The 27,160-nt window shown below is 41.8% G+C and overlaps 1 protein-coding gene across 2 annotated transcripts in view; it reads left to right on the top strand.

Moving 5' to 3' along the window:
- BRINP3 (BMP/retinoic acid inducible neural specific 3) overlaps positions 1–27,160 on the top strand; it is a 255,239-nt gene that overhangs the window by 111,236 nt on the left and 116,843 nt on the right. For both annotated transcript variants that reach the window (XM_033151388.1, XM_033151389.1), the window contains exon 3: positions 23,665–23,855. In XM_033151388.1, the coding sequence (XP_033007279.1) occupies positions 23,665–23,855 (191 nt within the window). The remainder of the gene's footprint in view (positions 1–23,664; positions 23,856–27,160) is intronic.

Genomic DNA, 27,160 nt, shown 5'->3' with positions numbered 1-27,160 from the left:
CATTTGTTAAATATTGGAAACCTCTCATAGACTTTTTGCATGAAGAAGAAAATGCAGTAATTATATCTGGATTTGAGGATTGAGGATAATGTTTGCTTATAGAAAGTGGCTTTGTTGGGTGTTATATAGGATTGGACAAAGTGAATATTGCTTTTATATAGCAGACATATGAAGAATCATAAATTCTTTATCTTCTTAATCTTATTTTTCTAACTTTCGCTTGTAACCTATTTCCTATTCTTCTCTATTCCCCCACACACACTTTTGTGGGGGGTTTTTTGTATCTATATAAAAGTCTTGGTTTGGTTTTTTTAAAAAAAGATATGTTTTGAATTTTTCTCTATAAACCTTAATAAAAGTTATTTAACAGCAAGGAAGGAAGGAAGGAAGGAAGGAAGGAAGGAAGGAAGGAAGGAAGGAGGACCTGAATACTGCTCTATGTAGCCCTGTGGAGAAAATCAGTAGTAGTGCTGATTAACTGCCTAGGAAGGGAAGCATGGGGCAAGATTTCGTTCTCTGTTAACAGTTGATTGATACTGTTGTGGATTATCTGCAGAGGCCAGTGGGTGCTGTGCTCATGTACAATTATATGGAGGCATATAGGTAAAAGTTAAAAAGGTGAAGACCCCATGACAGTTAAGTCCAGTCAAAGGCGACTACGGGGTTGTGGCACTCATCTTGCTTTCAGGCTGAGGGAGCTGGTGTTTGTTCACAGACAGCTTTCCGGGTCACGCGGCCAGCATGAATAAACCGCTTCTGGCGCAACGGAACACCATGAGCACATGGAAATGCAATTTCCGTTCCTTCTGCAGTGGTACCTATTTATCTACTTGCACTGTCATGCTTTTGAACTGCTAGGTTGGCAGGAGCTGGGACAGAGCAACGGGAGCTCACTCCATCATGAGGATTTGAACTGCCAACCTTCCGACTGGCAAGCCCAAGAGGCTCAGTAGTTTAGACCACAGCGCCGCCTGCTTCAATTATATTGAGGTATATAGAGTTAGATCTCTACCATAGTGTTAAACTTGGCAATCAGTATATACACTGCAAAACCCAAAGATTTGCTAGACCTGGGGTGGAGAACACTTAATATATTGATCCTAAATGTTTTAGTTTACACACACACACACACACACACACACATATATAATGCCAATATAGGTGGCCGTACAATCAAAACAGCCCAGTTCAGTGCATGCTCACTTCCCAAGTGTACAGTATGGCTTATAAAGAATACTTAGTATTTATATAGCGCCAAATGTTCAAAGAGCTCATATGTATTATTCTGTTACAGTTCATACAACAACACTGTAAAATAGGCCACTATTGTTATCTCTACTTGGCAGATGATGGCTGAGATTGACAGATAATGGCTGTGCACCAAGTGAGTTCACAGCCAAAATGAGATTAGAACCAGGGAGTTCTTAAATTCACAGCTCACCGCACCAGCTTTCAACTATGCATTGCCAGGATTACCACTTTGGGGAGCAATCCAAATCCAAGAGCTGTTGGGATGAATGAGTTGGGGTCCAGCGGATCTCCGGTTTAGCCTGCCGATTCCTGGCACAAGCCACACATCCCAACTCAGCTCAAGATTCACTAGCTTAACTCCTAAATCCCAATTTAGCTGGCTGAGCCAACACTAGTGCTTCTTATGCTGGTGTAAACCATGAAAAATAGGAATGGCAGGGTTGTGGATGGGACAAGGGAGGGGAGACTTATGCTGGGTCCTAACAGTGTCCAGCTCAGTCATGTGACCTATCAACACAGCAGAGCTAAAAGGGTGGTGAGTCAAACTATTTTAAAGGCTTCTTTTCCCTCTGTTAGGCTTAAGCTAGCTCAACTGGCAGTAGCCCTGCTGCATGAATGGGGCTTGGAATTGGTGTAATTCATACACCAATTGCCGAAGAATTGATGCTTTTGAATTATGGTGCTGGAGGAGACTCTTGAGAGTCCCATGGACTGCAAGAAGATCAAACTTATCCATCCTTAAAGAAATCAGCCCTGAGTGCTCACTGGAAGGACAGATCCTGAAGTTGAGGCTCCAGTACTTTGGCCACCTCATGAGAAGAGAAGACTCCCTGTAAAAGACCCTGATGTTGGGAAAGATGGAGGGCACAAGGACGAAAGAGGATGAGATGGTTGGACAGTGTTCTCGAAGCAACTAGCATGAGTTTGGCCAAACTGCGGGAGGCAGTGAAATATAGGCATGCCTTGCGTGCTCTGTTTCATGGGGTCACAAAGAATCGGAGACAACTGAACGACTGAACAACAACAAATACCTGTTTAATTTAAATTGCTGTAAATGCTACTTGTTTAGGATTGTGCTGTCTGGTAGCTAATCTTAAAACATTATTTGCACTCAAGACAAATACTCAGATCCAGAACAGTGAAGCCAGTGGCCTAGATTTCAGCAAAAGTGCAGTGTATTATGTTTATTAATGGAACATTGGGGTTCAGGGAGAGATTTGTGAATGGACAGGGACACTCAGTAGCCTTGAGGCTTTTTTTTTAACTCTGCAATACTGCAGAATGTGAGTTTGAATTATTGCAGTCATTCATTATCCAACCATTCATTAACGATGCTGTGCCAAAGGTTACTTCTATATTTTTTTTCCAACCATTCTCCATCAAAAGAATCTGCATTCAAAAATAATTATGCAGGAAGGAAATATTCTGGGGAAATTCAGATCACATTTAAAGGTCAAATTACCCAATTCACACTTTCTGAAACAATACACGAACCTAAACAACTATCTTCTGAAATTCACACTCAGCTGAATTTTGCAATGTTGTTTTGCAGCCAAGAGTGCCGCAACCCTAGAGTCGGACACGACTGGACCTAATGGTCAGGGGTCCCTTTTCCTTTTTAATATTTACAGAATCTATATACAGTGGTAACTCGGGTTACAAACACTTTGGGTTACAGACTCCGCTAACCCGAAAGCAGTACCTTGAGTTAAGAACTTTACCACAGGATGAGAACAGAAATTGTGCACTGGCAGAGGGAGGCCAGGCCCCATTAGGTAAAGTGGCACCTCAGGTAAAGAATGGTTTCAGGTTAAGAACGGACCTCCGGAACGAATTAAGTTCATAACCAGAGGTACCACTGTACTAGAGTAAAGTATGCCTTTAAATGCATATATTAGTGAAAATACAAAATGCTTAATATTAGGGGGAATTGTGTAAATTAGACAGAAATACATATAAAGATTTGTATATTCGGAGAAATCCACACTAAAAGGCTCTAATTGAACTGTAGAGAATTAAATTTAAAATGAGAAAATGAGAAACTACGAGAAACTGAAACAAGCGTATTCACCCATCCCTACAAGACACGCCTCAAACCATAATGTCCATAATGTCCGCCATCTTGTTTGCCATAGCAGTGAGACAGATGCCTCCAAGAAGGTCACAAGCAGGACATTAAGGATTTGTCTCCTAGCAACTGCTATGCACAGCTATGCTCCTTCTGAGCATGGAACTTCCAGTTAGCTATTATGGTTAACAGTCTGTGATAAATCTGTCCTCAATACATTTATGTTAATTCCTTCATGCTCTTCTTGTGGGATTCTAAGAAAGATAGGTAAGGCCAAAAATAGGATGGTGAACTAGATGTCTGTATGGTATGGTTGAAGTGGACACTTCCTATGGTCTCTCTCTCTCTCTCTTTCTCGTGCAAAATAGGAAAACAAGCCCCCCAAAACACCCTCCCATTCCCTCACTGGCAACCCACACTTGAGCTAAGTGGGGTGGGGGAAATGAGGTTTGAAATGTTGTGTTTATTTAAAATCTTTTAGCTGTGTAAATCAATGAAGATGGAAAGCTTCATTTAAAATGCTGACCTGGGGCAGAAGCATTTAGAGTACAAGCTCATCTCCTGTGATTTGAGATTAGCTTGAAAGCTTAACCCGAAGGCGGAGGAGAGGAGGGAACCCTATGCAAATAATCGAGCCAGACAAATATAGTCCTGCTTTCAGTGGACAAGCATATGGTTTGCTGACTCGGGAATCTGGCAAATTCAGTGTATATTTGGGTTTCATTTTCATATAATGGATCATACAGAACAAAGTTCCAACAGGAGGCTTAAACTTGCCCTGTGCCCAAAGGTTTTCTTGCTTTTTTTCTGACCATGGATACCTATTAGAAAAACAACTGTATTTGAAAAATTATGAAAGGGGAGAGCAATTTGGCTAAGTTCTCATGTGTGGGGTGTAGAGGCAGTTTTCTGTGGGCATACCTTACTTCCAAGGCAGGTTTGTGTGTTTGTGGTGGGAGTGGATCACAACTTCTATTGCATTTTAGCAGGATTTGTGTGTGAGCATTTGCTGCAGCAGCTTAGTGTTGTTTTAATGTTGTTGGTGTTTCTTGTTTTGGTTTCTTGTTTTGGTTTTTTAAAGAAACTTGGACATCCCAACTGAAATATACCTCCCCCAAAAAGTGCTTCGGAGAGGATTCTTCCTCCCTCAATAAAACATCCCAGAAATCCTACCCCATTCTCTTTTTCCTTGCTTCTTTCTCCTGTCTCATTCTCTTACATGGTTTAATGCTGTTGACAGATCTGGTGTGACCCACCTTAGGTCAGGTCCTGACCCAGTTCTGAGATCCCACAAGCCCAGGCAACAATGAAGTGAGACTGGAAAGTATTTGAGAGTGGAATTTCCACCTGTGAATCCAAGGAATGCCTTAAAACAGGGGTGGCCAGCTTCCAAGAGATTGCGATCTACTCACAGAGTTAAAAACTGGCAGTGATCTACCCCCTTTTGGGGGGTCCAGGTCAAAGTTGTTGAGATTTTTTAGGAAGGAAAGTCCTGTTTTTGGTGGTTCAGGTTATTTTAGGGGTGCAGGGCAAAGATGTTGAGGTTTATTTTTAGGGGAGCCAACGTTTTTTAGCTTCTTTGGGGGAGTCACTGATCTACCGGTGATCTACCACAGACATCCAGTGATCTACCGGTAGATCACGATCTACCCGTTGGACATGCCTGCCTTAAAAGATGTACAGGGCTTCCTTGACAAACAAATCAATGTAGAAAGGATTCACTGCAATCCAACGCAACATCAGTCAGGATGGCCTAAGGTGGGGTATATAATAGGTTGGAGGGGTTAAGTACTTTGCACCTGTACTTTTCAGCATCTATAGTTCTTGATGTTTTGCACTGCAAAATTGCTAACAGAAAATGAAAGTGGTTTTCTGTTTTCTTCTAAAATTGGTGGCCTTGGTCCCTGATGTGCCTATTGATTTATATTAAACAAACAAAAAAATAGATTAACACAATCACAATCAAAGGGGCTTTGATTGTGTGATTTTTCTCTGTAATAGCATCCCAGATGTCTGCATGTGCGTGAGTCTCTTTCTAAGCAACTGATTTGTTGGCCCATTTGAGAGAGGTGCCATTTTGCAATCTGTGACTTTTCACCAGTGAGAATCTTCAAATGCCTTATCCTCCAAAGAGGTATGTCAACAAGGATAGAATTCTCTCAGCAGGGACAATACGATATTTGTGGTCAGTGGACCTATCCTTTCTCATTTTCTTCCATATTATTTGCATATTTGAAAATTCACCATGTTGGACCATGCTGCCAATTTTAACATGTTAGCCCTCACAGATATTTGCTTGAATAGAAAACTGAGCAACTCTGGAACTTTGCGTAGGGAAACAGGAGAGTTGGGTGTACATAACCTTCTCTCTCTCACTCACACACACACACACACACATACACACACAAGCTATAGCTTTGTGCAAATCTCCTCTAAAAGTTCTCCATTCTTATATGTGGGCAGATAAATTTGTGGAGGGGCTATTATACTGAAATTCTCAATGGGAAGAAAAAATTCTCCAACCTTCAAGAGTAGCACTCAACATTAAAACTAGAAGACAGTGTCTTCATAGATCAATAGATAGATAGATAGATAGATAGACAGACATAAGCAGTTATTGCAATCACTGGTAGCCACAAGTATGATGACAAGCTGGACATCATTTTGTAATGTCCCTGATGTTCCGAATTCAGCAGTATTATAGGTGTTGTGTGGGGCAAACAGCAACAACACACATACATCTGCAATGGTGGGGAATGATATTCAGAGAAAATGGTGTGAATGAGAGTGAGAGAAAGAAAAATCATTGTATTCTTCAGAGGAACAAACTGTCCTCTATGAAATTTTGGTTCAGCTCTGCACCCAGCTCCCCCACCACCACCACCATTGATGCATAGACCCACTCATGCAAAGCCTATAGAAGGATACACATTCCTTCAGTTCTGTGGGACTCATGCTATAATACTGACACGCCCTGTATAAATTGTATGGCACACATAGTCCTATGCCAGCAACCAGAGCTATACAGCAAATATGCATCACAGGCATTGGGTAGCAGCCAAAAGGGCAGGAAAAGTAAAACAAAAGGGAATAGGTCTGTGATTGGACCAATTGTGTGCTCCCCAGTGTGAAGTCCCACCATGAAGATAAGATCAGTATTTGTAGACAAGCTGCTCTGAAGACACGGATTAATGATGTTAGGACCCTCATACCCACGGGACTGCCTCTCCTGGTATGCCCCACCTTAAGGTCCATAAATAACAACACTTTGGAAGTCCCGAACCACAAGGAGGTTAGATTGGCCTCAACCAGGGCCAGGGCCTTTTCAGCTCTGGCCCCGGCCTGCTGGAATGCTCTGTCTCAAGAGACTAGGGCCCTGCGGGATTTGACATCTTTCCGCAGGGCCTGCAAGACGGAGCTGTTCCGCCTGGCCTTTGGGTTGGACTCAGTCTAACACCCCCCCTCATTTTTTTTATGGAACCCCTTATATGGGATTTTGTATATAAATTTTCCCTCGGCTTTTTTTTTGGCTGGCCCATGTAGGACCAGAATGGATAGTTGGCCCCGGTGAATATTTGATGTTTTCTCCCCTTATGGCTTTCATCTATAGGCTACCACTAAAACGAGGTTGCATTTCAAACTGTATTCTAACTTATATTTTAATCAACTGTTTATTTGGTGTTTTTTAAAAATGTTTTTACTGTATTTACATACGGTGTTAGCCGCCCTGAGCCCAGTCTTGGCCGGGGAGGGCGGGGTATAAATAAATCCCCCCCCCGTTTCCTGCTTGGCAGGTGGTTGGACTGGATGGCCCTTGTGGTCTCTTCCAACTCTATGATTCTATTATTATTATTATTATTATTATTATTATTATTATTATTATTATTATTATTTATTATCTTGCAGAGCACAACTATAGAGGGGGGAGCTGTCCAGCAGAGCACAACTATATATCTTGCAGAGCACAACTATAGAGGGGGGAGCTGTCCAGCATATTCTGGGTGCTTATGCCATTCATTTGCAACAGTGGTGTCGACTTAAGGTCTACCCTACAGTCTACACTGAAATTCTTTCTGATGTGTAGGTGTTCTGTGGCAGGCATGCAGGTGTTCTTTGACAGACAAATCAATGCAGAAAGGCTTCCCCCGAAGGTTTGAAGCTTGAAAGCTACAGGACTAAGTGAAAACAGCAGATTCTATTCTGGGGAGTGGGGGTGGGGGTGGAGAGACCAAGTACAAAGGTGTTCTCGTCCCTGAAATCGAGCTGCACAGAAAAATAATCAATAGCGTAACTACTTTGGACTAGATATGAACAGTTACTGTAATGCCTCTTAATTAGCCAAATTAGGTCATGTTCCTTGTAGAGGGGTATGATTCTGGCAATTTTCCCATTTGCCAGAAATCCACAAAGATCAATGGAATAATTAAGGAGTGATGCATCATAGCAAGCCAAAAACGATGTAGCTAATTTTTAAGAGGCCACACACCATCAATACCATCTGGACAGTTGGCTTTGGTAATTTTATAACGTCCCAGGGTCCCTTCCCCCCGAGTATTTTGATATAAAATTTGTACAAACAAAGCCCATAATGGCTACTCTCATTCCACTCTCTATTGAGGTCGACTACAATTAGCACCCAAATTTAATCAGTATAAGTGTTTTCAAACGACTGGTTTTATTTTATATTTTGTATTTTTAAACTTGTTTTTAATTTTTGATTTTAATTAGTATTTTTAATTGACATATTAATTAGTATTTTAACCAGTCTTCTGTAGACTGCTTCAAGGTCTGCTGTGTATTTAATGGAGGGCTGCAGTCTTGCGTGGCTTCCGAAGTTAACAAAAAATCCAGTTGTCCACTCATATATTTTAATGAATTAATTAAGAGTGCGTAATTAAGGCATTACTATTCTGTGTTGGTTGATCCTAGCATGCATATTTGGTTGGGAAAGTACCAAATTCCTTGCTGGATCAGACCAGAATGAGCCAGTGGGCTGTAGTTAATAGAATATGTGCTAGGACTTGGGACAAAATTGTTTCCTTCCTCTGCATTTTGACACTTCTTCAGATATTATAAGCAAATCTTGGATGAAGATTCCTGAGATTGAGGAGCAGTATCAATGTTTGGCTACAACCGGAAGCTAAATTTCAAAGGTCAGGAAAGAACATTATGCTAGGATACCACCTCAAATTTGGCATGTGAAATTACATCGCAAAACTCTTGTGATTTTCTGAGTTAATGGGTTTACATTTTTTCTTTTTTTCTTTCTGAAAACAATTAGCATGGAAATTAGTTCTAAACATCCACTAGATTCCCCTAGACTCCCAGAAGTGGCTTTTATATCATGTGAAAGTTAGCACATTTACAAAGCTAAGCAGGGTCCAGGATAGTTTCAAATTGGATGGGGGACCACATGTTGAGATTCATGCATTGCAGAGGGTTGGCCTAGATGAGTGCTTCCCAAACTTGGGTCTCCAGCTGTTTTTGGACTGCAACTCCCATCCCCCTTAGCAGCAAGACCAGTGGTCAGGGATGATGGGAATTGTAGTCTGAAAACTGCTGGAGCCAGTGTGGTGTAGTGGTTAAGAGCGGTAGACTCGTAATCTGTGGAACCGGGTTCGTGTCTCCGCTCCTCCACATGCAGCTGCTGGGTGACCTTGGGCTAGTCACACTTCTCTGAAGTCTCTCAGCCCCTCTGAAGTCTCTCAGCGGGATATCAAATCCAAACTCTTCTTCTTCTTCTTCTTCTTCTTCTTCTTCTTCTTCTTCTTCTTCTTCGTCTTCTTCTTCGTCTTCTTCTTCTTCTTCTTTAGGAAACACTGGCCTAGATGATCCTCAGGATCCCTTCCTCGGGATCCCTTCCAACTCTAAAATTCTATGATTCTATAAAACACAGAAATTAACAGGTTATGGAACATTGGAAAGATGGTATGAAATGCCATCTGAATGCAGCTTCAGGTTCCACAGCCTCAGTTCTATGCATACAGGTGAAACTCAAAAAAATAGAATATTGTGGAAAAGTCCATTTATGTAAGCAATTATTTTCATTAGCTACTGGAGTGTAATATATGAGATAGACTCATAACATGCAAAGCGAGATATGTCAAGCCTTTATTTGTTATAATTGTGATGATTATGGCGTACAGCTGATGAGAACCCCAAAGTTGAAATTGTGAATTTGGGGTTCTCATCAGCTGTACGCCATAATCATCACAATTATAACAAATAAAGGCTTGACATATCTCGCTTTGCATGTCATGAGTCTATCTCATATATTACTTTCACCTTTTAAGTTGAATTACTGAAATAAATGAACCTTTCCACGATATTCTATTTTTTTCCAATTTCACCTGTATTTTTCTAGGAGTAAACCTCATTAAACACAGCAGAATTTACTCCTGAGTAATACATAGGATCAGTTTTCATGTACACCCTTTTCAGTCTCCACTCCAAAGCAGCTTCATGCTTTAGCCATAATTTGAGTTCAAATCAGTCAAAGACTGGTTCAAATTAGTATGCACATTTCCTGTTACTTGATGATTTGAAGCTGAATAGTAAACTGCATTATTTCTTTGAAAAGTGTTTCATATTTTTTAAAAAATGTATTTTTATTAAAGATTTTCTTGGTTTACAAAAGCATGTGCAATCTCTCTCTCTCTCTCTCTCTCTCTCTCTCTTTCAAGTAACATTTTTTACAGATCAGTTTCATTTGTTGAGACATTAGGAAGAAAAGGGGGAAAGCGGGTGGAGGGGGGAAGGTGGGTGTGGGTGGGGTTGGGCGGTGATGTTTCTAAAGTGTTTCATTTGAGGTGATATTAAAGCGCTCTATATGGCATTTGATCTGAGGTGGCTCATTTAAACATGCAAGCCACCAGCTGATTTTGTAATCCGCCTTTCATGAAGAGCGAGTCAGCTGTGCCTCTCAAAACAGGGGGCCTTGGACCTCAGTGCCACAGCCTGCTCAGGGTCTTCTCATGTGCTCACCCCATGAACCCTAGTTTATTTTCCCCTACTTATTTTAACGTCTGAAACCTTCGGGTTCCTCCAAGCCTGCGTCGCCCCCTTATTGTACATAGGTGGTGCTTGTTTGTCTGGTAAACAATGGCACTCCCAACCTCAATATTGGAAATAGTTGGAATGCTGCTTGGGTTGCATACCCACCCACATAGTTGTGAAGAAGAAGATGAAGAAGAGGAGGAGGAGGAGGAGGAGGAGGGGTTTGGATTTGATACCCTGCTTTATCACTACCCGAAGGAGTCTCAAAGCGGCTAACCTTCTCCTTTCCCTTCCTCCCCCACAACAAACACTCTGTGAGGTGAGTGGGGCTTAGAGACTTCAGAGAAGTGTGACTAGCCCAAGGTCACCCAACAGCTGCATGTGGAGGAGCGGGGACGCAAACCCGGTTCACCAGATTACGAGTCTACCACTGTTAACCACTACACCACACTGGCTGTGAAGCATTTTGGGTAGAAATAACCTGCTCCACAGGTTTAACATGGGGATAATATAAATTAATCCATATGCACTGCCCTGCACTCCTTGGAAAAAATGTGTCTAAGTGCAACGGAAGTGGTTTGAATAAGCATCTCTGCCCCTCAAAAAGCAGATGGCTCAGCATGAATGAATTCAGATATCTTCAACCATATTTCCAGATGAGTCTCTCCTTACCCAGGTTTGTCCTTTTGCCAGAAGGGAACTTTTTCAGTGTGTTTGTGTGTTTAAGATGGGTGTGTGGGTGTCTGAGCAGAACGGCTAATACTGGCTTGCTTATCTTTCCTCCTCCATAACAAGCTTTGCAGAGACACTCTGCAGCAATTTTCTGGACCTTTGAGACCTTCGTTGTCACAGCCATGGCTGTGCAAGTGAGATGTGGCGTGGCAGTATAAGCCATGGTGGCACGTTTGTTCCATGTAGCAAAATATATTCGTGCTCCTTTATCTATTCCCTTTTGACAGTGTGTATCATTTGTTTCAGTTTCTCACACACGAGAGGTAGTTGTCACGGCTCGGTTGCTGTCAGAATCGCACATCATCCTTGAGTTAGGAGGAACATTTAAATTATGGAAAAGGCTGAAAACAGTGGTGATTTTATCAGGAATGTCTTACAAAAGCACAGACAAGCACTGAGGGGTGAAGTCCCTTCTGCCATTTGCAAAAGAAGGTGACTTTCTGCCCTTCCCTCTCCTTCCTAGGAAATGAGAATTCTACAAGTTTTGAGAGGTCTAGTTAAGCGCAGTCAGTACTTCAAGTAGCAAGTGCAACAATTAATCAAGTGGGTGAGACTGAGACTCGTGATATATTTGGTAATTCAGAGAATGCCAGGGTGACTGAGTCTATGCTGTATACTGAAAATGCTGAAGAAACAGTGTGAATTTGCTATTAAGAAGAAGAAGAAGAAGAAGAGTTTGGATTTGATATCCTGCTTTATCACTGTCAGGCCGCCTTGTAACCATAAGCTTATGTCACATTTGAAAGCATAACCTCTGCCTCTCAATCTCCAGGAGGATGTCCCCAAAACTCCCCCCATCCAGTCGCAAACGACTCGGGGGTTGCGGCGCTCATCTCGCATTACTGGCCGAGGGAGCCGGCATACAGCTTCCGGGTCATGTGGCCAGCATGACATAGCCACTTCTGGCAAACCAGAGCAGCGCACGGAAACGCCGTTTACCTTCCCGCCAGAGCGGTACCTATTAATCTACTTGCACTTTGACGTGCTTTCGAACTGCTAGGTGGGCAGGAGCTGGGAGTGAGCAACAGGAGCTCACCCCGTGGCAGGGATTCGAACCGCTGACCTTCTGATCAGCAAGCCCTAGGCTCTGTGGTTTAACCCACAGCGCCACCTGCATCCCTCTGCATATATGTTATAGGGTATGGCTAATGTGATTTGAGTGGTTAGCATTCAGCGCCAGCAGGGGATTTTTGTACATTGACAGATGATATGGATAACTGACAAATGATGTGGGGCAACGTAAACTGATCAGACATTCTGTTCATTTGTCAGCTCATTATGCATAGTCTCTAAGTAGATTATGTGTGTTGCTCAGCAAAAAAACGCATAGTCCCCAAAATAGACACATGCTTTTAGACTGACGTTGTTTGTGTGCACTTAGAGAAGTGCAAAGTGAAGTTGTTTCTCCTCAGGTGCTTCTCTTTCCCCCACCTCCAGCTCTTCATATCAGCACTGCTTCATAAGTGTAATATTAATTTCTGTTACAGGTAGGTAGCCATGTTGGTCTGCCATAGTCAAAACAAAATAAAATAAAAAAATTCCTTCCAGTAGCTCCTTAGAGACCAACTAAGTTTGTTCTTGGTATGATCTTTCGTGTGCACCATCTGAAGAAGTGTATCTGAAGAAGTGTGCATGCACACGAAAGCTCATACCAAGAACAAACTTAGCTGGTCTCTAAGGTGCTACTGGAAGGAATATTTTTATTTTATTTTGTTTAGATTAATTTCTGTTTGTATACACACCAGCAGTGCTCTTTTCTGGGGGGGATGCAGGGGGACGCATACCCCTAAACATTTTGCGGCACCCCAACCAACCGACTGACATGCCAGCTGTCTTTGTCAAAGAAAAGACTTCATACGAAATGATTTGCACTCAGTACTCTGCCCAGAAGCTAGCTGGAAGCCCCTGTGCCCAGATGTGATGTGACCATTCATTATCATTAGCCCTGGACAATAGTCATGGCTTTAAGACAGTGCATGCTATCATACATAAAGATTTCTCCTAGTGAAGGGTTAAGAGCCAGTGTGGTGTAGTGCTTAAGAGTGGTAGACTTGTAATCTGGTGAACCGGGTTCGCGTCTCCGCTCCTCCACATGCAGCTGCTGGGTGACCTTGGGCTAGTCACACTTCTCTGAAGTCTCTCAGCCCCACTCACCTCACAGAGTGTTCGTTGTGGGGGAGGAAGGGAAAGGAGAATATTAGCCGCTTTGAGACTCCTTTGGGTAGTGATAAAGCGGGATATCAAATCCAAACTCTTCTAGTCAAATGGGCACTTCCAGTTGATGTTAATGGAGTGGTTCTTATGGCCCCCTGTTCCCATAGCAAATGAATGGACTGAAGTGGTAATTCAGCTTTATATGTTATACTGTACCTAGTTAGCAATTGCTCAGTGTCGGAATATATGCTCAAAGCATTGACATGTTTTCAAGAATTATAATGGCCTCCTTCATTTAATAGGAGCCATTATTAGAATGCTCTGCTTCACTTAATAGGGATCATTATTTTTCCCCTTTTTATCTAGAGTGTCTTCCACCATACAAAACACTTGTCATGAACTGTATATTGCTCCATGCTACGGCTGTTGATTGTCTCCAAAACTCATTTTATTCTGAAACCATTATCAAGTGCAATTAATTCTCTTGAAGCCCCGCACTTCCCTCCGTCAGCAGCAAGCTTCGTGGCATTGCATTAAATTCGCCAATAGCTTCTCTGGAGCTGTAACATGTATCTCTTTGAACATCTGGTGGTAGCTGCAGCAAGGAACGGTTTCATAGGAAAAACTTCTCGGGCTTAGTAAATGAAATTTCTGCTGATGAGCTTCACTTTGTATAGGACTTCGGAATGTTCCATATTCACAGTATACATGTAAATATGTCTGACTAAGGCAGTCAGCCAATTAAAAACTGTTTAATTCATTAATCATCTGGCTGTTCATTGATTAGTGTGTCAATTACATTGAAATTAATGTGCATATAATCCAACTTGTGTGTACATGTTTGTGCAAGTGTGCACATATATATATCCCTTTTTAGGAAAAGGCTCCCCAATATGTTTTCATTGAAATATTCACTACAGCATGCAAAAAGCCAGTACAGTAGTTAGAATCATCTGGCCTTCACAAGCTTGTCACTAACAAGTTTCCTGGTCAGTATTGCCCGAATCTGCCTTTGATTAATATATTGATGTTTGCTAGCATTAATATCACTTTACAGCCATAATGAGGCTATTGTTAATGAGGCTTAGCACTGCTAATTGCATAGCCGTCTTAATCTTCTCACAATAGACTTTTGATGCAACTCTTACAAACCCTTCACTCAGAATACATGCTGTCTTTTTGGACACACAGTGGATTCGTTTATATAAGGACTAGGAATGGCAAAGAGGTGGCATACTGGCATTGTGCAAAAGGATCTCTTTCTTACAAAGTCTCTGTCATGCAATTCTATTCAATATTGATCCAGAGCAGAATCCAATGTATAGTCAGCAGAGTAACAACTTAAACATGTTAGAGGATACCCTAAAAAAATGGTATTTCATCCAGCAGAGCTTTACTGCTACTGAAGGCAAATGAGCATCATGGTCACAAATTCGGTACATTCAGGATTGGCACTCTCCATAAGAAATCCAGTTGCAGCAGAGTTAACTTAAACATACAATAACTTATAACAAGTCTAAACCTTAACACTATTTGTGTTCAGAACACAACACCAGAAGGAAGATAGAAAGAGAAAGTGTTTCCCAGGCTCCTTCTGGCCTTACTTATATAGTCAGCATGACCTTTGCAGAAAAGATAAGCGAACCAGTTTAAACCAGCTGTTCTTACCTTCTCTGAAGGAATAACCCAAACACCATGAACTGTCTTTCACACAGAGAAAGCTTCCAGAAGCTTCTTGAATTAAGCAGAATAGAAAAGATGTCTATACATCAGATCAGTACTTTCTGCACTAAGAAATGCAAACTCACAGTCTCGTCCATATGCCGTTCTCATACTGCATATAAGCTCATGGTGCATTCTCGGTCTGTGATTTTTATCAGCTGAGTCTGGATGAAATGTGCTCCTTGGCCCTCGACTGGCACCATAACGCTCTTCTGCATGCTGGGAATCCACACACCCAATATGCTCAGAGTAAACTCATGTTCCGAGTGTGGATCCTTATGTAGCCAAAGTGTCACTATCCATTACCTAGAGGTGCCCTCATCACACATTGACCAAACACATGGATCGCCAGTGTGGCACCTTCCAGACGTAACTGGACTCCAACTCCTATCAGCCCCAGCCAGCAAAGCCAATGGCCAAGAATGGTTGGGAGGTATAGCCCAGTGACGCTGGGAGGGCCACAAAGATTGCATTGAGAAGAAGGGGAAGCTCACACATTGTCTCCATTCCTGCCCTCCCCATGCTCAGCTGAAGGCTGATATATAGCCTATGTAAATGCAGTTATTCACACATGGGATCTATTTCCACCTTCACTGAATGGACAGAAGTCTGTGTGGTGTAGTGGTTAAGAGCGGTAGACTCGTAATGTGGTGAACCGGGTTCGCGTCTCCGCTCCTCCACATGCAGCTGCTGGGTGACCTTGGGCTAGTCACACTTCTCTGAAGTCTCTCAGCCCCACTCACCTCACAGAGTGTTTGTTGTAGGGGAGGAAGGGAAAGGAGAATGTTAGCCGCTTGAGACTCCTTCGGGTAGTGATAATGGGGGATATCAAATCCAAACTCTTCTTCTTCTTCTCCTTCTCTGTGTGTATGATCCTACCCCTCTCTATCTGTGCCTTTCATCTGGACAGGGCTTGTGCGAAACAGCCCTCTGTAACAGCAGCAGGCTCAAAGGAAGAAGAAAAAAACATCCAGAAGATTTAAAGCATCCATATTTAAATGACATGCTTCAAGTGTTATTTCTCTGTCAAAACAGTTTTATCTCAGTGACACCTTCAGGTTCCAGAAAAGTGAAGCAGAAATTTTGCTATGTTCTTGAGGGGTGGCAGAACTATCAGCGAAGTTCTTAAAAACATTCAGTTATTAAGTTAATCGGTAAATGGACACATTAGAATATCCGCCTACACCCACCCACACACACACACACACACGAACTGCATTGTAATTCTGCAGGGTTTTATCCCAGTTCAAGGTTCTCCAGCTCTAGATCTATATTGTCTGAAATAACATATGGGATACCAATGTGTTACATAAGTAAATAAGTGGCATTTCACAAGTGGGCTCCAGTCTGATGTTCACTCATGTGGTGTTGATTTAGTAGTTATTACTCAATTATATCTGTGCGGAAGGAGCACAGGGTCACAATGCTTCATAAACCCAAATTTTTAAGCCCGGGGTGAATGAATGTCCAGCCCTGGCCTATATGCCTGGTTTTTACTTTTGAAATAGCAGCTCTGCGTGAAATTGGGACTGCTGGATGCAGGGGTGGGGGCAGTAAAACTACAAAGTGAAAGCTGCTCCCCCCAAGCTTCTCTTTTCCCTTGGGAAATGGCACATTATTATTATTATTATTATTATTATTATTATTATTATTATTATTATTAATAATATACCGCCCTCTATCCAGAGGTTTCAGGGTGGTTTAAATAAAGAAGATGACAGTACAGTGGTACCTCGGGTTATGAACTTAATTTGTTCCGGAGGTCCGTTCTTAACCTGAAACCATTCTTAACCTGAGGTACCACTTTAGCTAATAGGGTCTCCCGCTGCCGCTGTGCCACTGGCGCGCGATTTCCGCCATCCTGGGGCAAAGTCCTCAACCCGAGGTACTACTTCCGGGTTAACGGAGTTTGTAACCCATAGCATTTGTAACCAGAGGTATTTGTATCCCGAGGTACCACTGTACATAAAATAAAAATATAAGCAATAACCCAATAATACCCCTAAAAGGGTGTGGGATTTTGATCAGGTCAACCGAAGGCTTGGTTAAAAAGGAACGTTGTTTCCTGGCATCTAAAGGGCGTTATAATGAAGGTGCCAGGCAAACTTCCGCAGGGACAATAACCCAATAATACCCCTAAAAGTGTGTGGGATGTTGATCAGGTCAACCAAAGGCTTGGTTTAAAAGGAACATTTTTTCCTGGCGTCTAAAGGTTGTTATAATGAAGGTGCCAGGCAAACTTCCCCGGGGAGAGCATTTCACAGATGGGGAGCCACTGCAGAGAAGGCGCGTTCTCATGTTGCCACCCTCCAGACCTCTCGAGGAAGCAGCACATGAAGGAGGGCCTCAGAAGATGATCTCAGGGTGATTTTCACGGAGACCTTGGATGCTTAGCAGGAAATGGTTAAATCATCTTTCTCGTGCGTCACAGTCCTGTTCCTTTCCCCCCTTGGTAGCTGTTGTTATAGTAATATTATGATTTGGTTGGGAGGTGGGTAGGCTGTATTCCAAGATCCTTCTAATCACTGGATCCGGGAAATGTTAACATATAAGGCAGACTAACTTCCTGGTGAGATGATCGCCTGGGTGATGAGCCATTAAGCGAACAAAGGAGGTGTCAGGCAGCAAATGTCTGGGGGGGGGCCCTCCCTCAACTGGCAGGTAGATAGAAGGGCAAAAGCAGAGTTGAGAGTGAGATGAGCTAGAAGAAAAGCAGCAAGCTGGGAACTGAGAGAGTCAGAGGGATGTTTGATTTCTGTTTGATTTTGTGGATAGCTCAATTGGTTAGAGCATGGTGCTGACAACGCCAAGGTGGTAGGTTTGATCCCTGTATGGGACAGCTGCATATTTCTGCATCACAAGGGGTTGGACTACATAAGATGATAAGATAAGATAAGATAAGATAAGATAAGATAAGATAAGATAAGATGATAAGATCTTTATTGTCATTGCCCCTTTTCGGGGACAACAAAATTACTCATCTGCTCCATCCACCCAGATAGGGCACTCCACACACTGATGATCCTCAGGGTCCCTTCCAACTCTACCATTTATGATTTCTATGATTTCATCCAAGGCTGCAGCGATGGGGGAAGCAAGGCCCTCTTGGGGTGTTAATGCTGCTAGCCCCTCCCTCATAGGCTCAGGTAGTAGATAGGTGCAAATAAACCCCATATCATAAAGATGCCACATTTTCTGCTGGGTCTGAAATGAGTTTTATGGTTAGTGTACACACACACGAATGTGTGTGTGTGTGTGTGTGTGTGTGTGTGTATATATATATATATATATATATATATATATATATATATATATATATATATATATATTGTTGTTCAGTCGTTCAGTCGTGTCCAACTCTTCATGACCCCATGGACCAGAGCACGCCAGGCACACCTATGCTTCACTGCCTCCCACAGTTTGGCCAAACTCATGTTAGTAGCTTCGAGAACAGTGTCCAACCATCTCATCCTCTGTCGTCCCCTTCTCCTTGTGCCCTCCATCTTTCCCAACATCAGGGTCTTTTCCAGGGAGTCTTCTCTTCTCATGAGGTGGCCAAAGTACTGGAGCCTCAACTTCAGGATCTGTCCTTCTAGTGAGCACTCAGGGCTGATTTCCTTGAGAATGGATAGGTTTGATCTTCTTGCAGTCCATGGGACTCTCAAGAGTTTCCTCCAGCACCATAATTCAAAAGCATCAATTCTTCGGCGATCAGCCTTCTTTATGGTCCACCTCTCACTTCCGTACATTACTACTGGGAAAACCAAAGCTTTAACTATACGGACCTTTGTCGGCAAGGTGATGTCTTTGCTTTTTAAGATGCTGTCTAGGTTTGCCATTGCTTTTCTCCCAAGAAGCAGGCGTCTTCTAATTTCGTGACTGCTGTCACCATCTGCAGTGATCATGGAACCCAAGAAAGTGAAATCTCTCACTGCCTCCATTTCTTCCCCTTCTATTTGCCAGGAGGTGATGGGACCATTGGCCATGATCTTAGTTTTTTTTTATGTTGAGCTTCAGACCATATTTTGCGCTGTCCTCTTTCACCCTCAATAAAAGGTTCTTTAATTCCTCCTCACTTTCTGCCATCAAGGTTGTATCATCAGCATATCTGAGGTTGTTGATATTTTTTCCGGCAATCTTAATTCCGGTTTGGGAGTCATCCAGCCCAGCCTTTCGCATGATGAATTCTGCATATAAGTTAAATAAGCAGGGAGACAATATACAGCCTTGTCGTACTCCTTTCCCAATTTTGAACCAATCAGTTATTCCATATCCAGTTCTAACTGTAGCTTCTTGTCCCACATAGAGATTTCTCAGGAGACGGATGAGGTGATCAGGCACTCCCATTTCTTTAAGATATATATATCAGATCAGCTATGCATTCTGAAGTTACTCAGCCCAATAAACACGGGGAAGGAAAAGCTTTCACCATCTCTCTAAATTCCATGAACAACTGATGCTAGTAAATTTACCAAACCTGATGTCACCACTACAGAGCCCATACTCCTCCATACTTGGTGGCCTAACCTTCAAAGGGCAGGACACTAAGGTATCTAATGCTGTGTGCACAGCACAGCTGTCAACTTTCCCTTTTTTTGCGGGAAATTCCCTTATTCCAGCGCCGTTTCCCAATGCAAGAAAAAGGAAGGTTGACAGCTATGGATTTCCACCCACAGAACTTTGCCTTCCTGGGAGGAAAGGAAAATTACTGCACTAGTTCAGTGCTGGTTATGATTCTAAGAGCAGAGCCCCATTTGATAAGCATTGTGCCTATGGAAGATGTCAATACAGAAGGTATTCTGTTTAGGACTGTGAGTCCAACAAACTCTGTGATATTCTACAACGAAGCAAGCAAATTTATAGGAGAAGTGCTTTCTCCTCGTGGCACTCCCCTTCACTGTGGACCAGGTTAAGCGTGAATCACCCCCTTTATGTGGCTTTAAAGAAAAATGGATCAATGTGATCAGTTTCTGTGCTTAATTCCTTGTTCCCTAACACCGAAGAAATAGACAAAAGCCCCTATGTTATCTCAGTGTAGTACGCACAAACTGGACTCTGAATTTCCCTCAAAGCAAACGGCGTTAACTGTTGGCATGCCCCGTCCAAATGAGGATTCCACAGATGTTTTGCAACAAGAATGGTCCCTTGATTAGATTTTGAGGACAATGTGTCCTTTTCTTAATAACTCTTAGCGGCATCTTAATTGGTAAGCAAATGAATAAAAGATGTGCTTATTACTACTTAATTGACTTGTTTGCTTTCATTGAAGCCACTGATATATTTTGGAGCAGCAAATAGGAGATGCCATTCTTTGTGTTTAATGCAGCCTCTGGAATAATTTATCTTCAGCGGTAATCAAAAACTCCCTCCATTTAAGGATCTGCTTTGCAGACATTATTGTAATTTAAAGCAAGGAAGCAAAACCAAAGGGAGAGCTTCACACCTGTGCTTTGGGGGCTTATAATTTCAGAAAGCAGGGGTGGACAGATCACTCTATTTCTTTGTCAGTTTCTAGCCTGTGTCAAGTGTGCATCATAGCTGTCAAGCTTCCCCTTTTTTTGCGGGAAATTCCCTTATTCCAACGTCGTTTCCCATTGCAAAAAAAAGGGAAAGTTCACATCTATGGCCATTTCCCAATGTAAAAAAAGGAAGGTTGACAGCTCTGGTGTGCATGTGCTTATCAATGAATCCATTCCATTCTGCATTAATCTGCAGTTGTTGAGGTGTTGTTGTTTTTTTTTTTTTTTAAAAAAAAAGAATTACAAACTGAATGTGCAAAGGGAGGAAGGACAGGTTTGCTCTTCTGCCAACTGCACTGAAGGTGTTCAGTGCAGCCAGATTTACACTGCTTCAGAAAAAATACAAAACCGTGTATATCACTGGAAGAATTGCATAAATATGAAACTAAACTGACAATATCATAATGCAAAGAGCATTTATAAATATTTCATCAGAGGCAAACCTATATATGCTTTAAATCATCAAAGTGCTAGTACAAAGTGCAATTTACAAAGTGCAAAAATACAAAGTGCCATATAAGAAGAAGAAGAAGAAGAGTTTGGATTTGATATCCCGCTTTTCACTACCCAAAGGAGTCTCAAAGCGGCTAACATTCTCTTTTCCCTTCCTCCCCCACAACAAACACTCTGTGAGGTCAGTGGGGCTGAGAGACTTCAGAGAAGTGTGACTAGCCCAAGGTCACCCAGCAGCTGCATGTGGAGGAGTGCAGACACGAACCTGGTTCCCCAGATTACGAGTCTGCCGCTCTTATGAATGATGAAGATGGTATAGCAAATGTCTATCAGACGCGTAGGTCCATCCTCACAATGTTGGGGAAGGTTATTCAGAATCCCTCCAACATGTGGGTGTGTTCTCCCGACGGGTGGCTAGCTTCAAAATTCCCGTTTCACCAACGGTTTCTTCAAGGTCTGGACTTTTCATCAAATCAGAACAAAGAAAGAAAACATAACTCAGCTATTCACAGTGCCTCAGACTCCCATCCTTCCAATACAGCTGCTGGCAGAATGGTCTGCCAGCGAGGCTCCACCCATGAGCGAGCCCCTGATTGGCCCGTTCAAATGTTAATGTTTTGGCGGCAATTCTGCCCTGCAGGGCGGCTCGTGATTCGGGGCTGCCAGGGATGGAAGCAGACAGGTGAGGGCAGGGCCAGATTTAGGTTTGATGAGGCCCTAAGCTACTGAAGGTAATGGGGCCCTTTATATGTCCAGCTGTCCTTTGCCAACAACAAATTGTCGCTGTTTGTTTTTTTGTGTTGAATATATGCTATATGGCAATTTATGGACCTAATATATAATATATGCTATATGGCAATTTATGGACCTAATAGGTATCAAAAGCCATTTGCACACAACAAAAGATGTATTTTATCAAATACAGGTAGGTAGAAAAGACCTAGAAAAGACCCTGATGTTGGGAAAGATGGAGGGCACAAGGAGAAGGGGACGACAGAGGATGAGGTGGTTGGACAGTGTTCTCGAAGCTACTAACATGAGTTTGGCCAAACTGTGAGAGGCAGTGAAGGATAGGCGTGCCTGGCGTGCTCTGGTACATGGGGTGCTCTGGTCCATGGGGTCAACTGAACAACAACAACAAGCCGTGTTGGTCTGCCATAGTCAAAACAAAATAAAAAAATAAAAAAATCCTTCCTTCCTTTTTTCTTGGTCTCTAAGGTGCTACTGGAAGGAATTTTTTATTTTTTATTTTGTTTTATTTTATCAAAGTAATTGTTGAACTGAAATACCATTAAGAAGTATATTAATAGTGAGCAGTATGATCAAGCATGGGATCAACTGGTCAAATCCTTACTAGCAAATTTGCCGGGAAAATCTGAAGCCTTCTGGAGGATAGGTCAAATGATATTACCCTGACCGTGGCAAAGTTTCTTTCGGAGGTCGCAAGAAACAAGGACCATCATGCTCTAGACATAACGAAATGACTACCTCGGTCTCTTTCGCCTGTTGTTTGGTTGTCTTAACTGTATCTTGTTTAGAAACATTTTGTGGGTCTATGGACCGCAATAAAGATTTTAATTTTTTTTTTATTAATAGTGGTGGGAGGGAAATTGGAGGGGAGGGCAAGCTTGTTTAGCTTATATGTAAATCCAGCACTGGGTGAGGGACAGCAAATGCCTCCCACCTGGAAAGGAGTAAGTGGCCATTCAAAGCACGAGAGGGAGAAATAGAAATGCAATTTACGAAAACCCCTCTCATGATTTTGTAGAGCTGTGACAAATATGCTCTGGTTTTGGCTTTTTAGGTAGCTGGCAACTTTCATAAGGCAGGGTTGTTTTAATTTCAGCAACTTCCTAAAGGATAACGTGGTTGTCTATTTGCAGAAAAAGCAATTAGTAAAAATCTTACGAGTGTTGCATTCAGTTGGCAGGTATAGATGCCTTCATATGCATGCAAATGATCAGTGGTCATTTGCAATGGTAGTAGAATTGGTGCAAACACTGTCATCCTGGTGTTGCTAAGTTAATTAATGCCTGTGGTGTGGGTGTAATTCTTCATCTTTCTTCAATCCAATTCAGTGTATTTGTTCCCCCTTCCTGCTGCCTCTTCAGTGCCATTGCCTGCCTAGATATTACTGTTCATCCTGCCTGGTCAGGTGATTGTGAAGTGAAATGGGATGATGTCACCATGATGCGTAACCCAACAGATATACCGGTAGCTACTTGATAATGTAGATGAGGGCCACTGAGAGTGAGGACAATTCAATAGAGAAGAAAATGCTTTGAAAAGGACTGAGAGTAGTGAAATTGTGTTCCAATTCAGCTCTGAAAACATGCCAAACCTGAGTTGGTGTGATGCTTTTCTCTCAGAGAAACGTGTGTGTGAAAGAAAGGCTTTTGTTCCCCCCACCCCACCCCGCAGCATAAGAAAAATTCTGAATATTCATGTTGACATTGCTCTACCAGTGTCCCTTGCAAAATAAAACCAGCCTGTTGCAGGCAACCATCACACTCTGCAGAAGGAAGTAGGCAATTTTTAAAACAGATATTTTTAAAACAAGTTTTTTTTTGTTTTCTTCTCACAATGGCTTTGCTATTTTGTTATAAAATGATCCCTCTGTTTTAGGCATCAAATGCACGACTATCAGAAATAAGTGATACATACTTGTATACTAGACAGCTGGTTGGTGTAGTTTTCTAGTGAAAATGTCTAAACAATGTGTTTTTGAATGAGACATATATATATATATTTTTCCCTTTTGCTTTCCAGGGAATTTGGCCGTTGGAAAGTAAATAACTTAGCCGTCGAGAGAAAGAATTTTCTTGGCTCCCCGCTGCCTCTCGCCCCTGAATTTTTCCGGAACATAAGACTATTGGGACGTAGGCCGACTCTTCAGCAGATCACAGAAAATCTTATCAAGAAATATGGGACACACTTCTTGCTGTCAGCTACCCTGGGAGGTAAGGTCACTCTCAAGAAGTGGCTTGATAAGTATTCTACCTATCTATTGAAGCTTGTCAGCAACAATGCATTGATTGTGGAAACAACTGTCTATGATGGGAAGAACATCATACGCCTCATGGTGCCTTTGTTCAGTAATCTCCGTTATTTCTTTTAATTTAGGTTTTATAAATTCTAAAATATACTGGGGGAAAGAGGAAGGGGAAGATTTGGCACGCACACACAAAAATCACTTAACCCATCACATTCACTTGCAGGCTGAAATATAGAAACTAGTTTCAAAAATTCCATATACAAAGAACATGGGAAAGTCACCACTGAAGGGCCAAAAGATTTTTAATACTGAGTTATGAGTTATGAGTTATGGCCTGACCAGTTTAGCGGAATCTTTCCTTCAATATTCACACAACCAATAAACCTTGTGAAGGAGCAGAGTTCATTGATAAACATATATCATTTGATTGCGGGTCATTGCTGCTCGGATGAGTTAAAATCAAAAGGTCAAAAGTTTAGCTAATGATTGGAAGCCTTTAAAAAAAATCCATAGTATATTAGGGTTTTCACGATAAGACAATTGTAATAAAACAGTTTGCCACCTTATTCCCTCGCCTTTCCTGCCTCTCATACCCCTGTCCCTTTGCTCTGCCATCTTCCACATCACCATTTTCGTTTCTGATGTTTGGTGGTTTAGCATGTTACACAGTGTTGAGGCTCATGTTCTCAGATAAAGGTTTAGGATAAAGGAGTGTCAGTACTCTGCTCAAGTCACAGATTTTTATTTTTTTTTAAAAAACACATTAAGTTTCCATCCCTGTGCTGTGCCTTCCCCTTGTTCTAGATGCAAATATTTAGTTAGTTAGTTAGTTAGTTAGTTAGTTAGTTGACTTCTTCTTTGGCGATCCCTCGTAGCCGAGTAAGATCGCCTTCCATAAACACGGTCTTAACAGGGAGTCCCTAAGTGACTGTGGAGGCCAGTTCTGGATCCACACGTCCTTCCACAGTGGGGACATTGGTTTCCGGGCGGGAGTTGATCACAGTGATGGTTTGCCAAATGTTCCTTCCTCTTAGCACGTTTCTCCCTTTCGTCCTGAGTTCGATTATCTTCAAAGCCCATGACGCCTTTGGTAAAGGCGGTTCTCCAATTGGAGTGTTAACAGGCCAGTGTTTCCCAGTTGTTGGTGTTTATATTACATTCTTAAAGATTGGCCATGAGATTGTCTTTAAACCTCTTTTGTTGACCACCAGCATTATGCTTTCCATTTTTAAGTTCGGAATAGAGTAGTTACTTTGGAAGACGATCATCAGGCATCCGCACAACACGACCAGTCCACCCTACACCTGTAGATCTCAGTGGAGTCTTGTCTCTTTTCTCTTCAAATATAGTTTGTGCCACTGTGAAAGTATTAATCCGCTTCTATTTGTATTTGTTTGTTTGATGCCAATAAAAGGTTGATGATGATGAGATCTCAGGGTGGTTCACCACTTAAAATTACAATATAAAACACACAGAATACATAGTAAAAATAAAAACAAAGACAACCCAATAATCCCTCCTTCCATAACATGTTTAAAAGGGCATCAGGTGTCAATCAGCCAAAGGCCTGGTTGAAGAGGAACGCTTTTGCCTGGCGCCCAAAGGTGTATAATGAAAGAGGCGGTCAAACCTTCCTGGGGAGAGCATTCCACAGACAGGGAGCCGCTGCAGAAATGGCCCATTCTCGTGCTGCCACCCTCCAGACCTCTCATAGATGAGGCACACAAAAAGGCCTCAGAAGATCATCTCAGGGTCCGGGTAGGTTCATATGAAGAGAGTTGGTCCTTGAGGTATTGCGGTCCTGAGGTACTGCGGGCGGGCAATTACTCAGCGAAGAGCTCCAAAAATGCTACCCCAGATCTCTTTGAAGTTTGTATTTTTATGCAGTTCGCGAAGCAGGGTTTTCTCACGGGCTGCTCGCTGTAGGAGGTCTTGCATTCAGATTTTATGCTTGGTGTGGCCTGTGCTTTCCATTATTGGAGGTTTATTCGTTTTCCTGTCAGTCTTCAGCACCTTAGAGAGCCACAACAGCGTTTGGTCTAGAGGGAGGATTTGTTTCCCTTTCATTTCAGGAGAAGAAGGGCTTAGTAGAAGGAAGAAGGGAAGAGTGTGCTTTCTTGTTTGGTTATTAAAAAAAAAAAAAAACACAGAGTGAGAGACTTTAAGCTTTTTGCTGGGGGAGAGAGATGCTGAATGAGCTGCTGAACCCTGGAGATGCTGAAAACTCTAGTCTGGAAGATATTGCTTTAAGGAACTTAAAGAAAATAAGGGGAAAGCCTGGAATAGTTGGATGTGTTTGTCCTGGTTATTTTCTTTGCCTTTTGCTGTTATGCTTTGGGGTTTTGTGTGTGCAGTAACTATTCAGATTTTAAAACCTTTTTTTCATAAGCATCATGTTTTCTTCAGTTAACTTTCAAAATGTGCTTTCTATTTTTTTTAAAATAAATTATATGCATTCTTTTAAACATCCATTAATATTCATATCTTATACATATTTTTGACTTCCATCAACCACTTCTCAGGATTTTCAAATTTTCAAATTTCTTATTGTATTTCCAACTTCACTATTATTTTTTTATCTCAACAATTAATTATTACCACCCAAAATTATTTCCATAATATTTCCTAACATTAACCTTACAAAACTTCTTGTAAACCTACTAGCGTGATTTGTTGATCACAATTGTCTTTCAAATATTTCTCAAACTTAGTCCAATCCTTCAGGAATTCCTGGTCCCGCCGGTTTCAAATTCTTCCTGTCATCTTGTCTAATTCTGCATAGTCCATTAATTTTGTCTGCCATTCTTCCTTCGTCGGTAATTCTTCTCGCTTCCATTTCTGTGCCAGTAACATTCTCGCTGCCATTGTTGCATATAGGAACAGTTTTTTTTTTATCTTTTCTATTAATCTCTTTTCCTACAATTCCAAGCAGAAATGCTTCTGGTTTCTTTATAAATGTATATTTCAACATTTTTTTATCTCATTATATATCATTTCCCAGAAGCCTTTCACCTTCTTACATTCCCACCACATATGATAAAATTTCTCTTTACATTTCCAACATTTATTACTTATTTTATCCATTTTAGATAATTTTACAGGTGTAATATACCATCTATACATCATTTTCATCATATTCTCTTTCAAAGCTGTACATGCAGTAAATTTAATGCTTTCTTTCCATAACTTCTCCCAATCCTCCAACTGTATATTATAACCAACATCTTTAGCCCAGTGTATCATTACCCAAAATGTGCTTTCTATGCCTCG

Source organism: Lacerta agilis, chromosome 6, assembly GCF_009819535.1.
Source record: "Lacerta agilis isolate rLacAgi1 chromosome 6, rLacAgi1.pri, whole genome shotgun sequence".
Classification (NCBI taxonomy): Eukaryota; Metazoa; Chordata; class Lepidosauria; order Squamata; family Lacertidae; genus Lacerta; species Lacerta agilis.
This window is presented reverse-complemented; position numbering and strand designations above follow the sequence as displayed.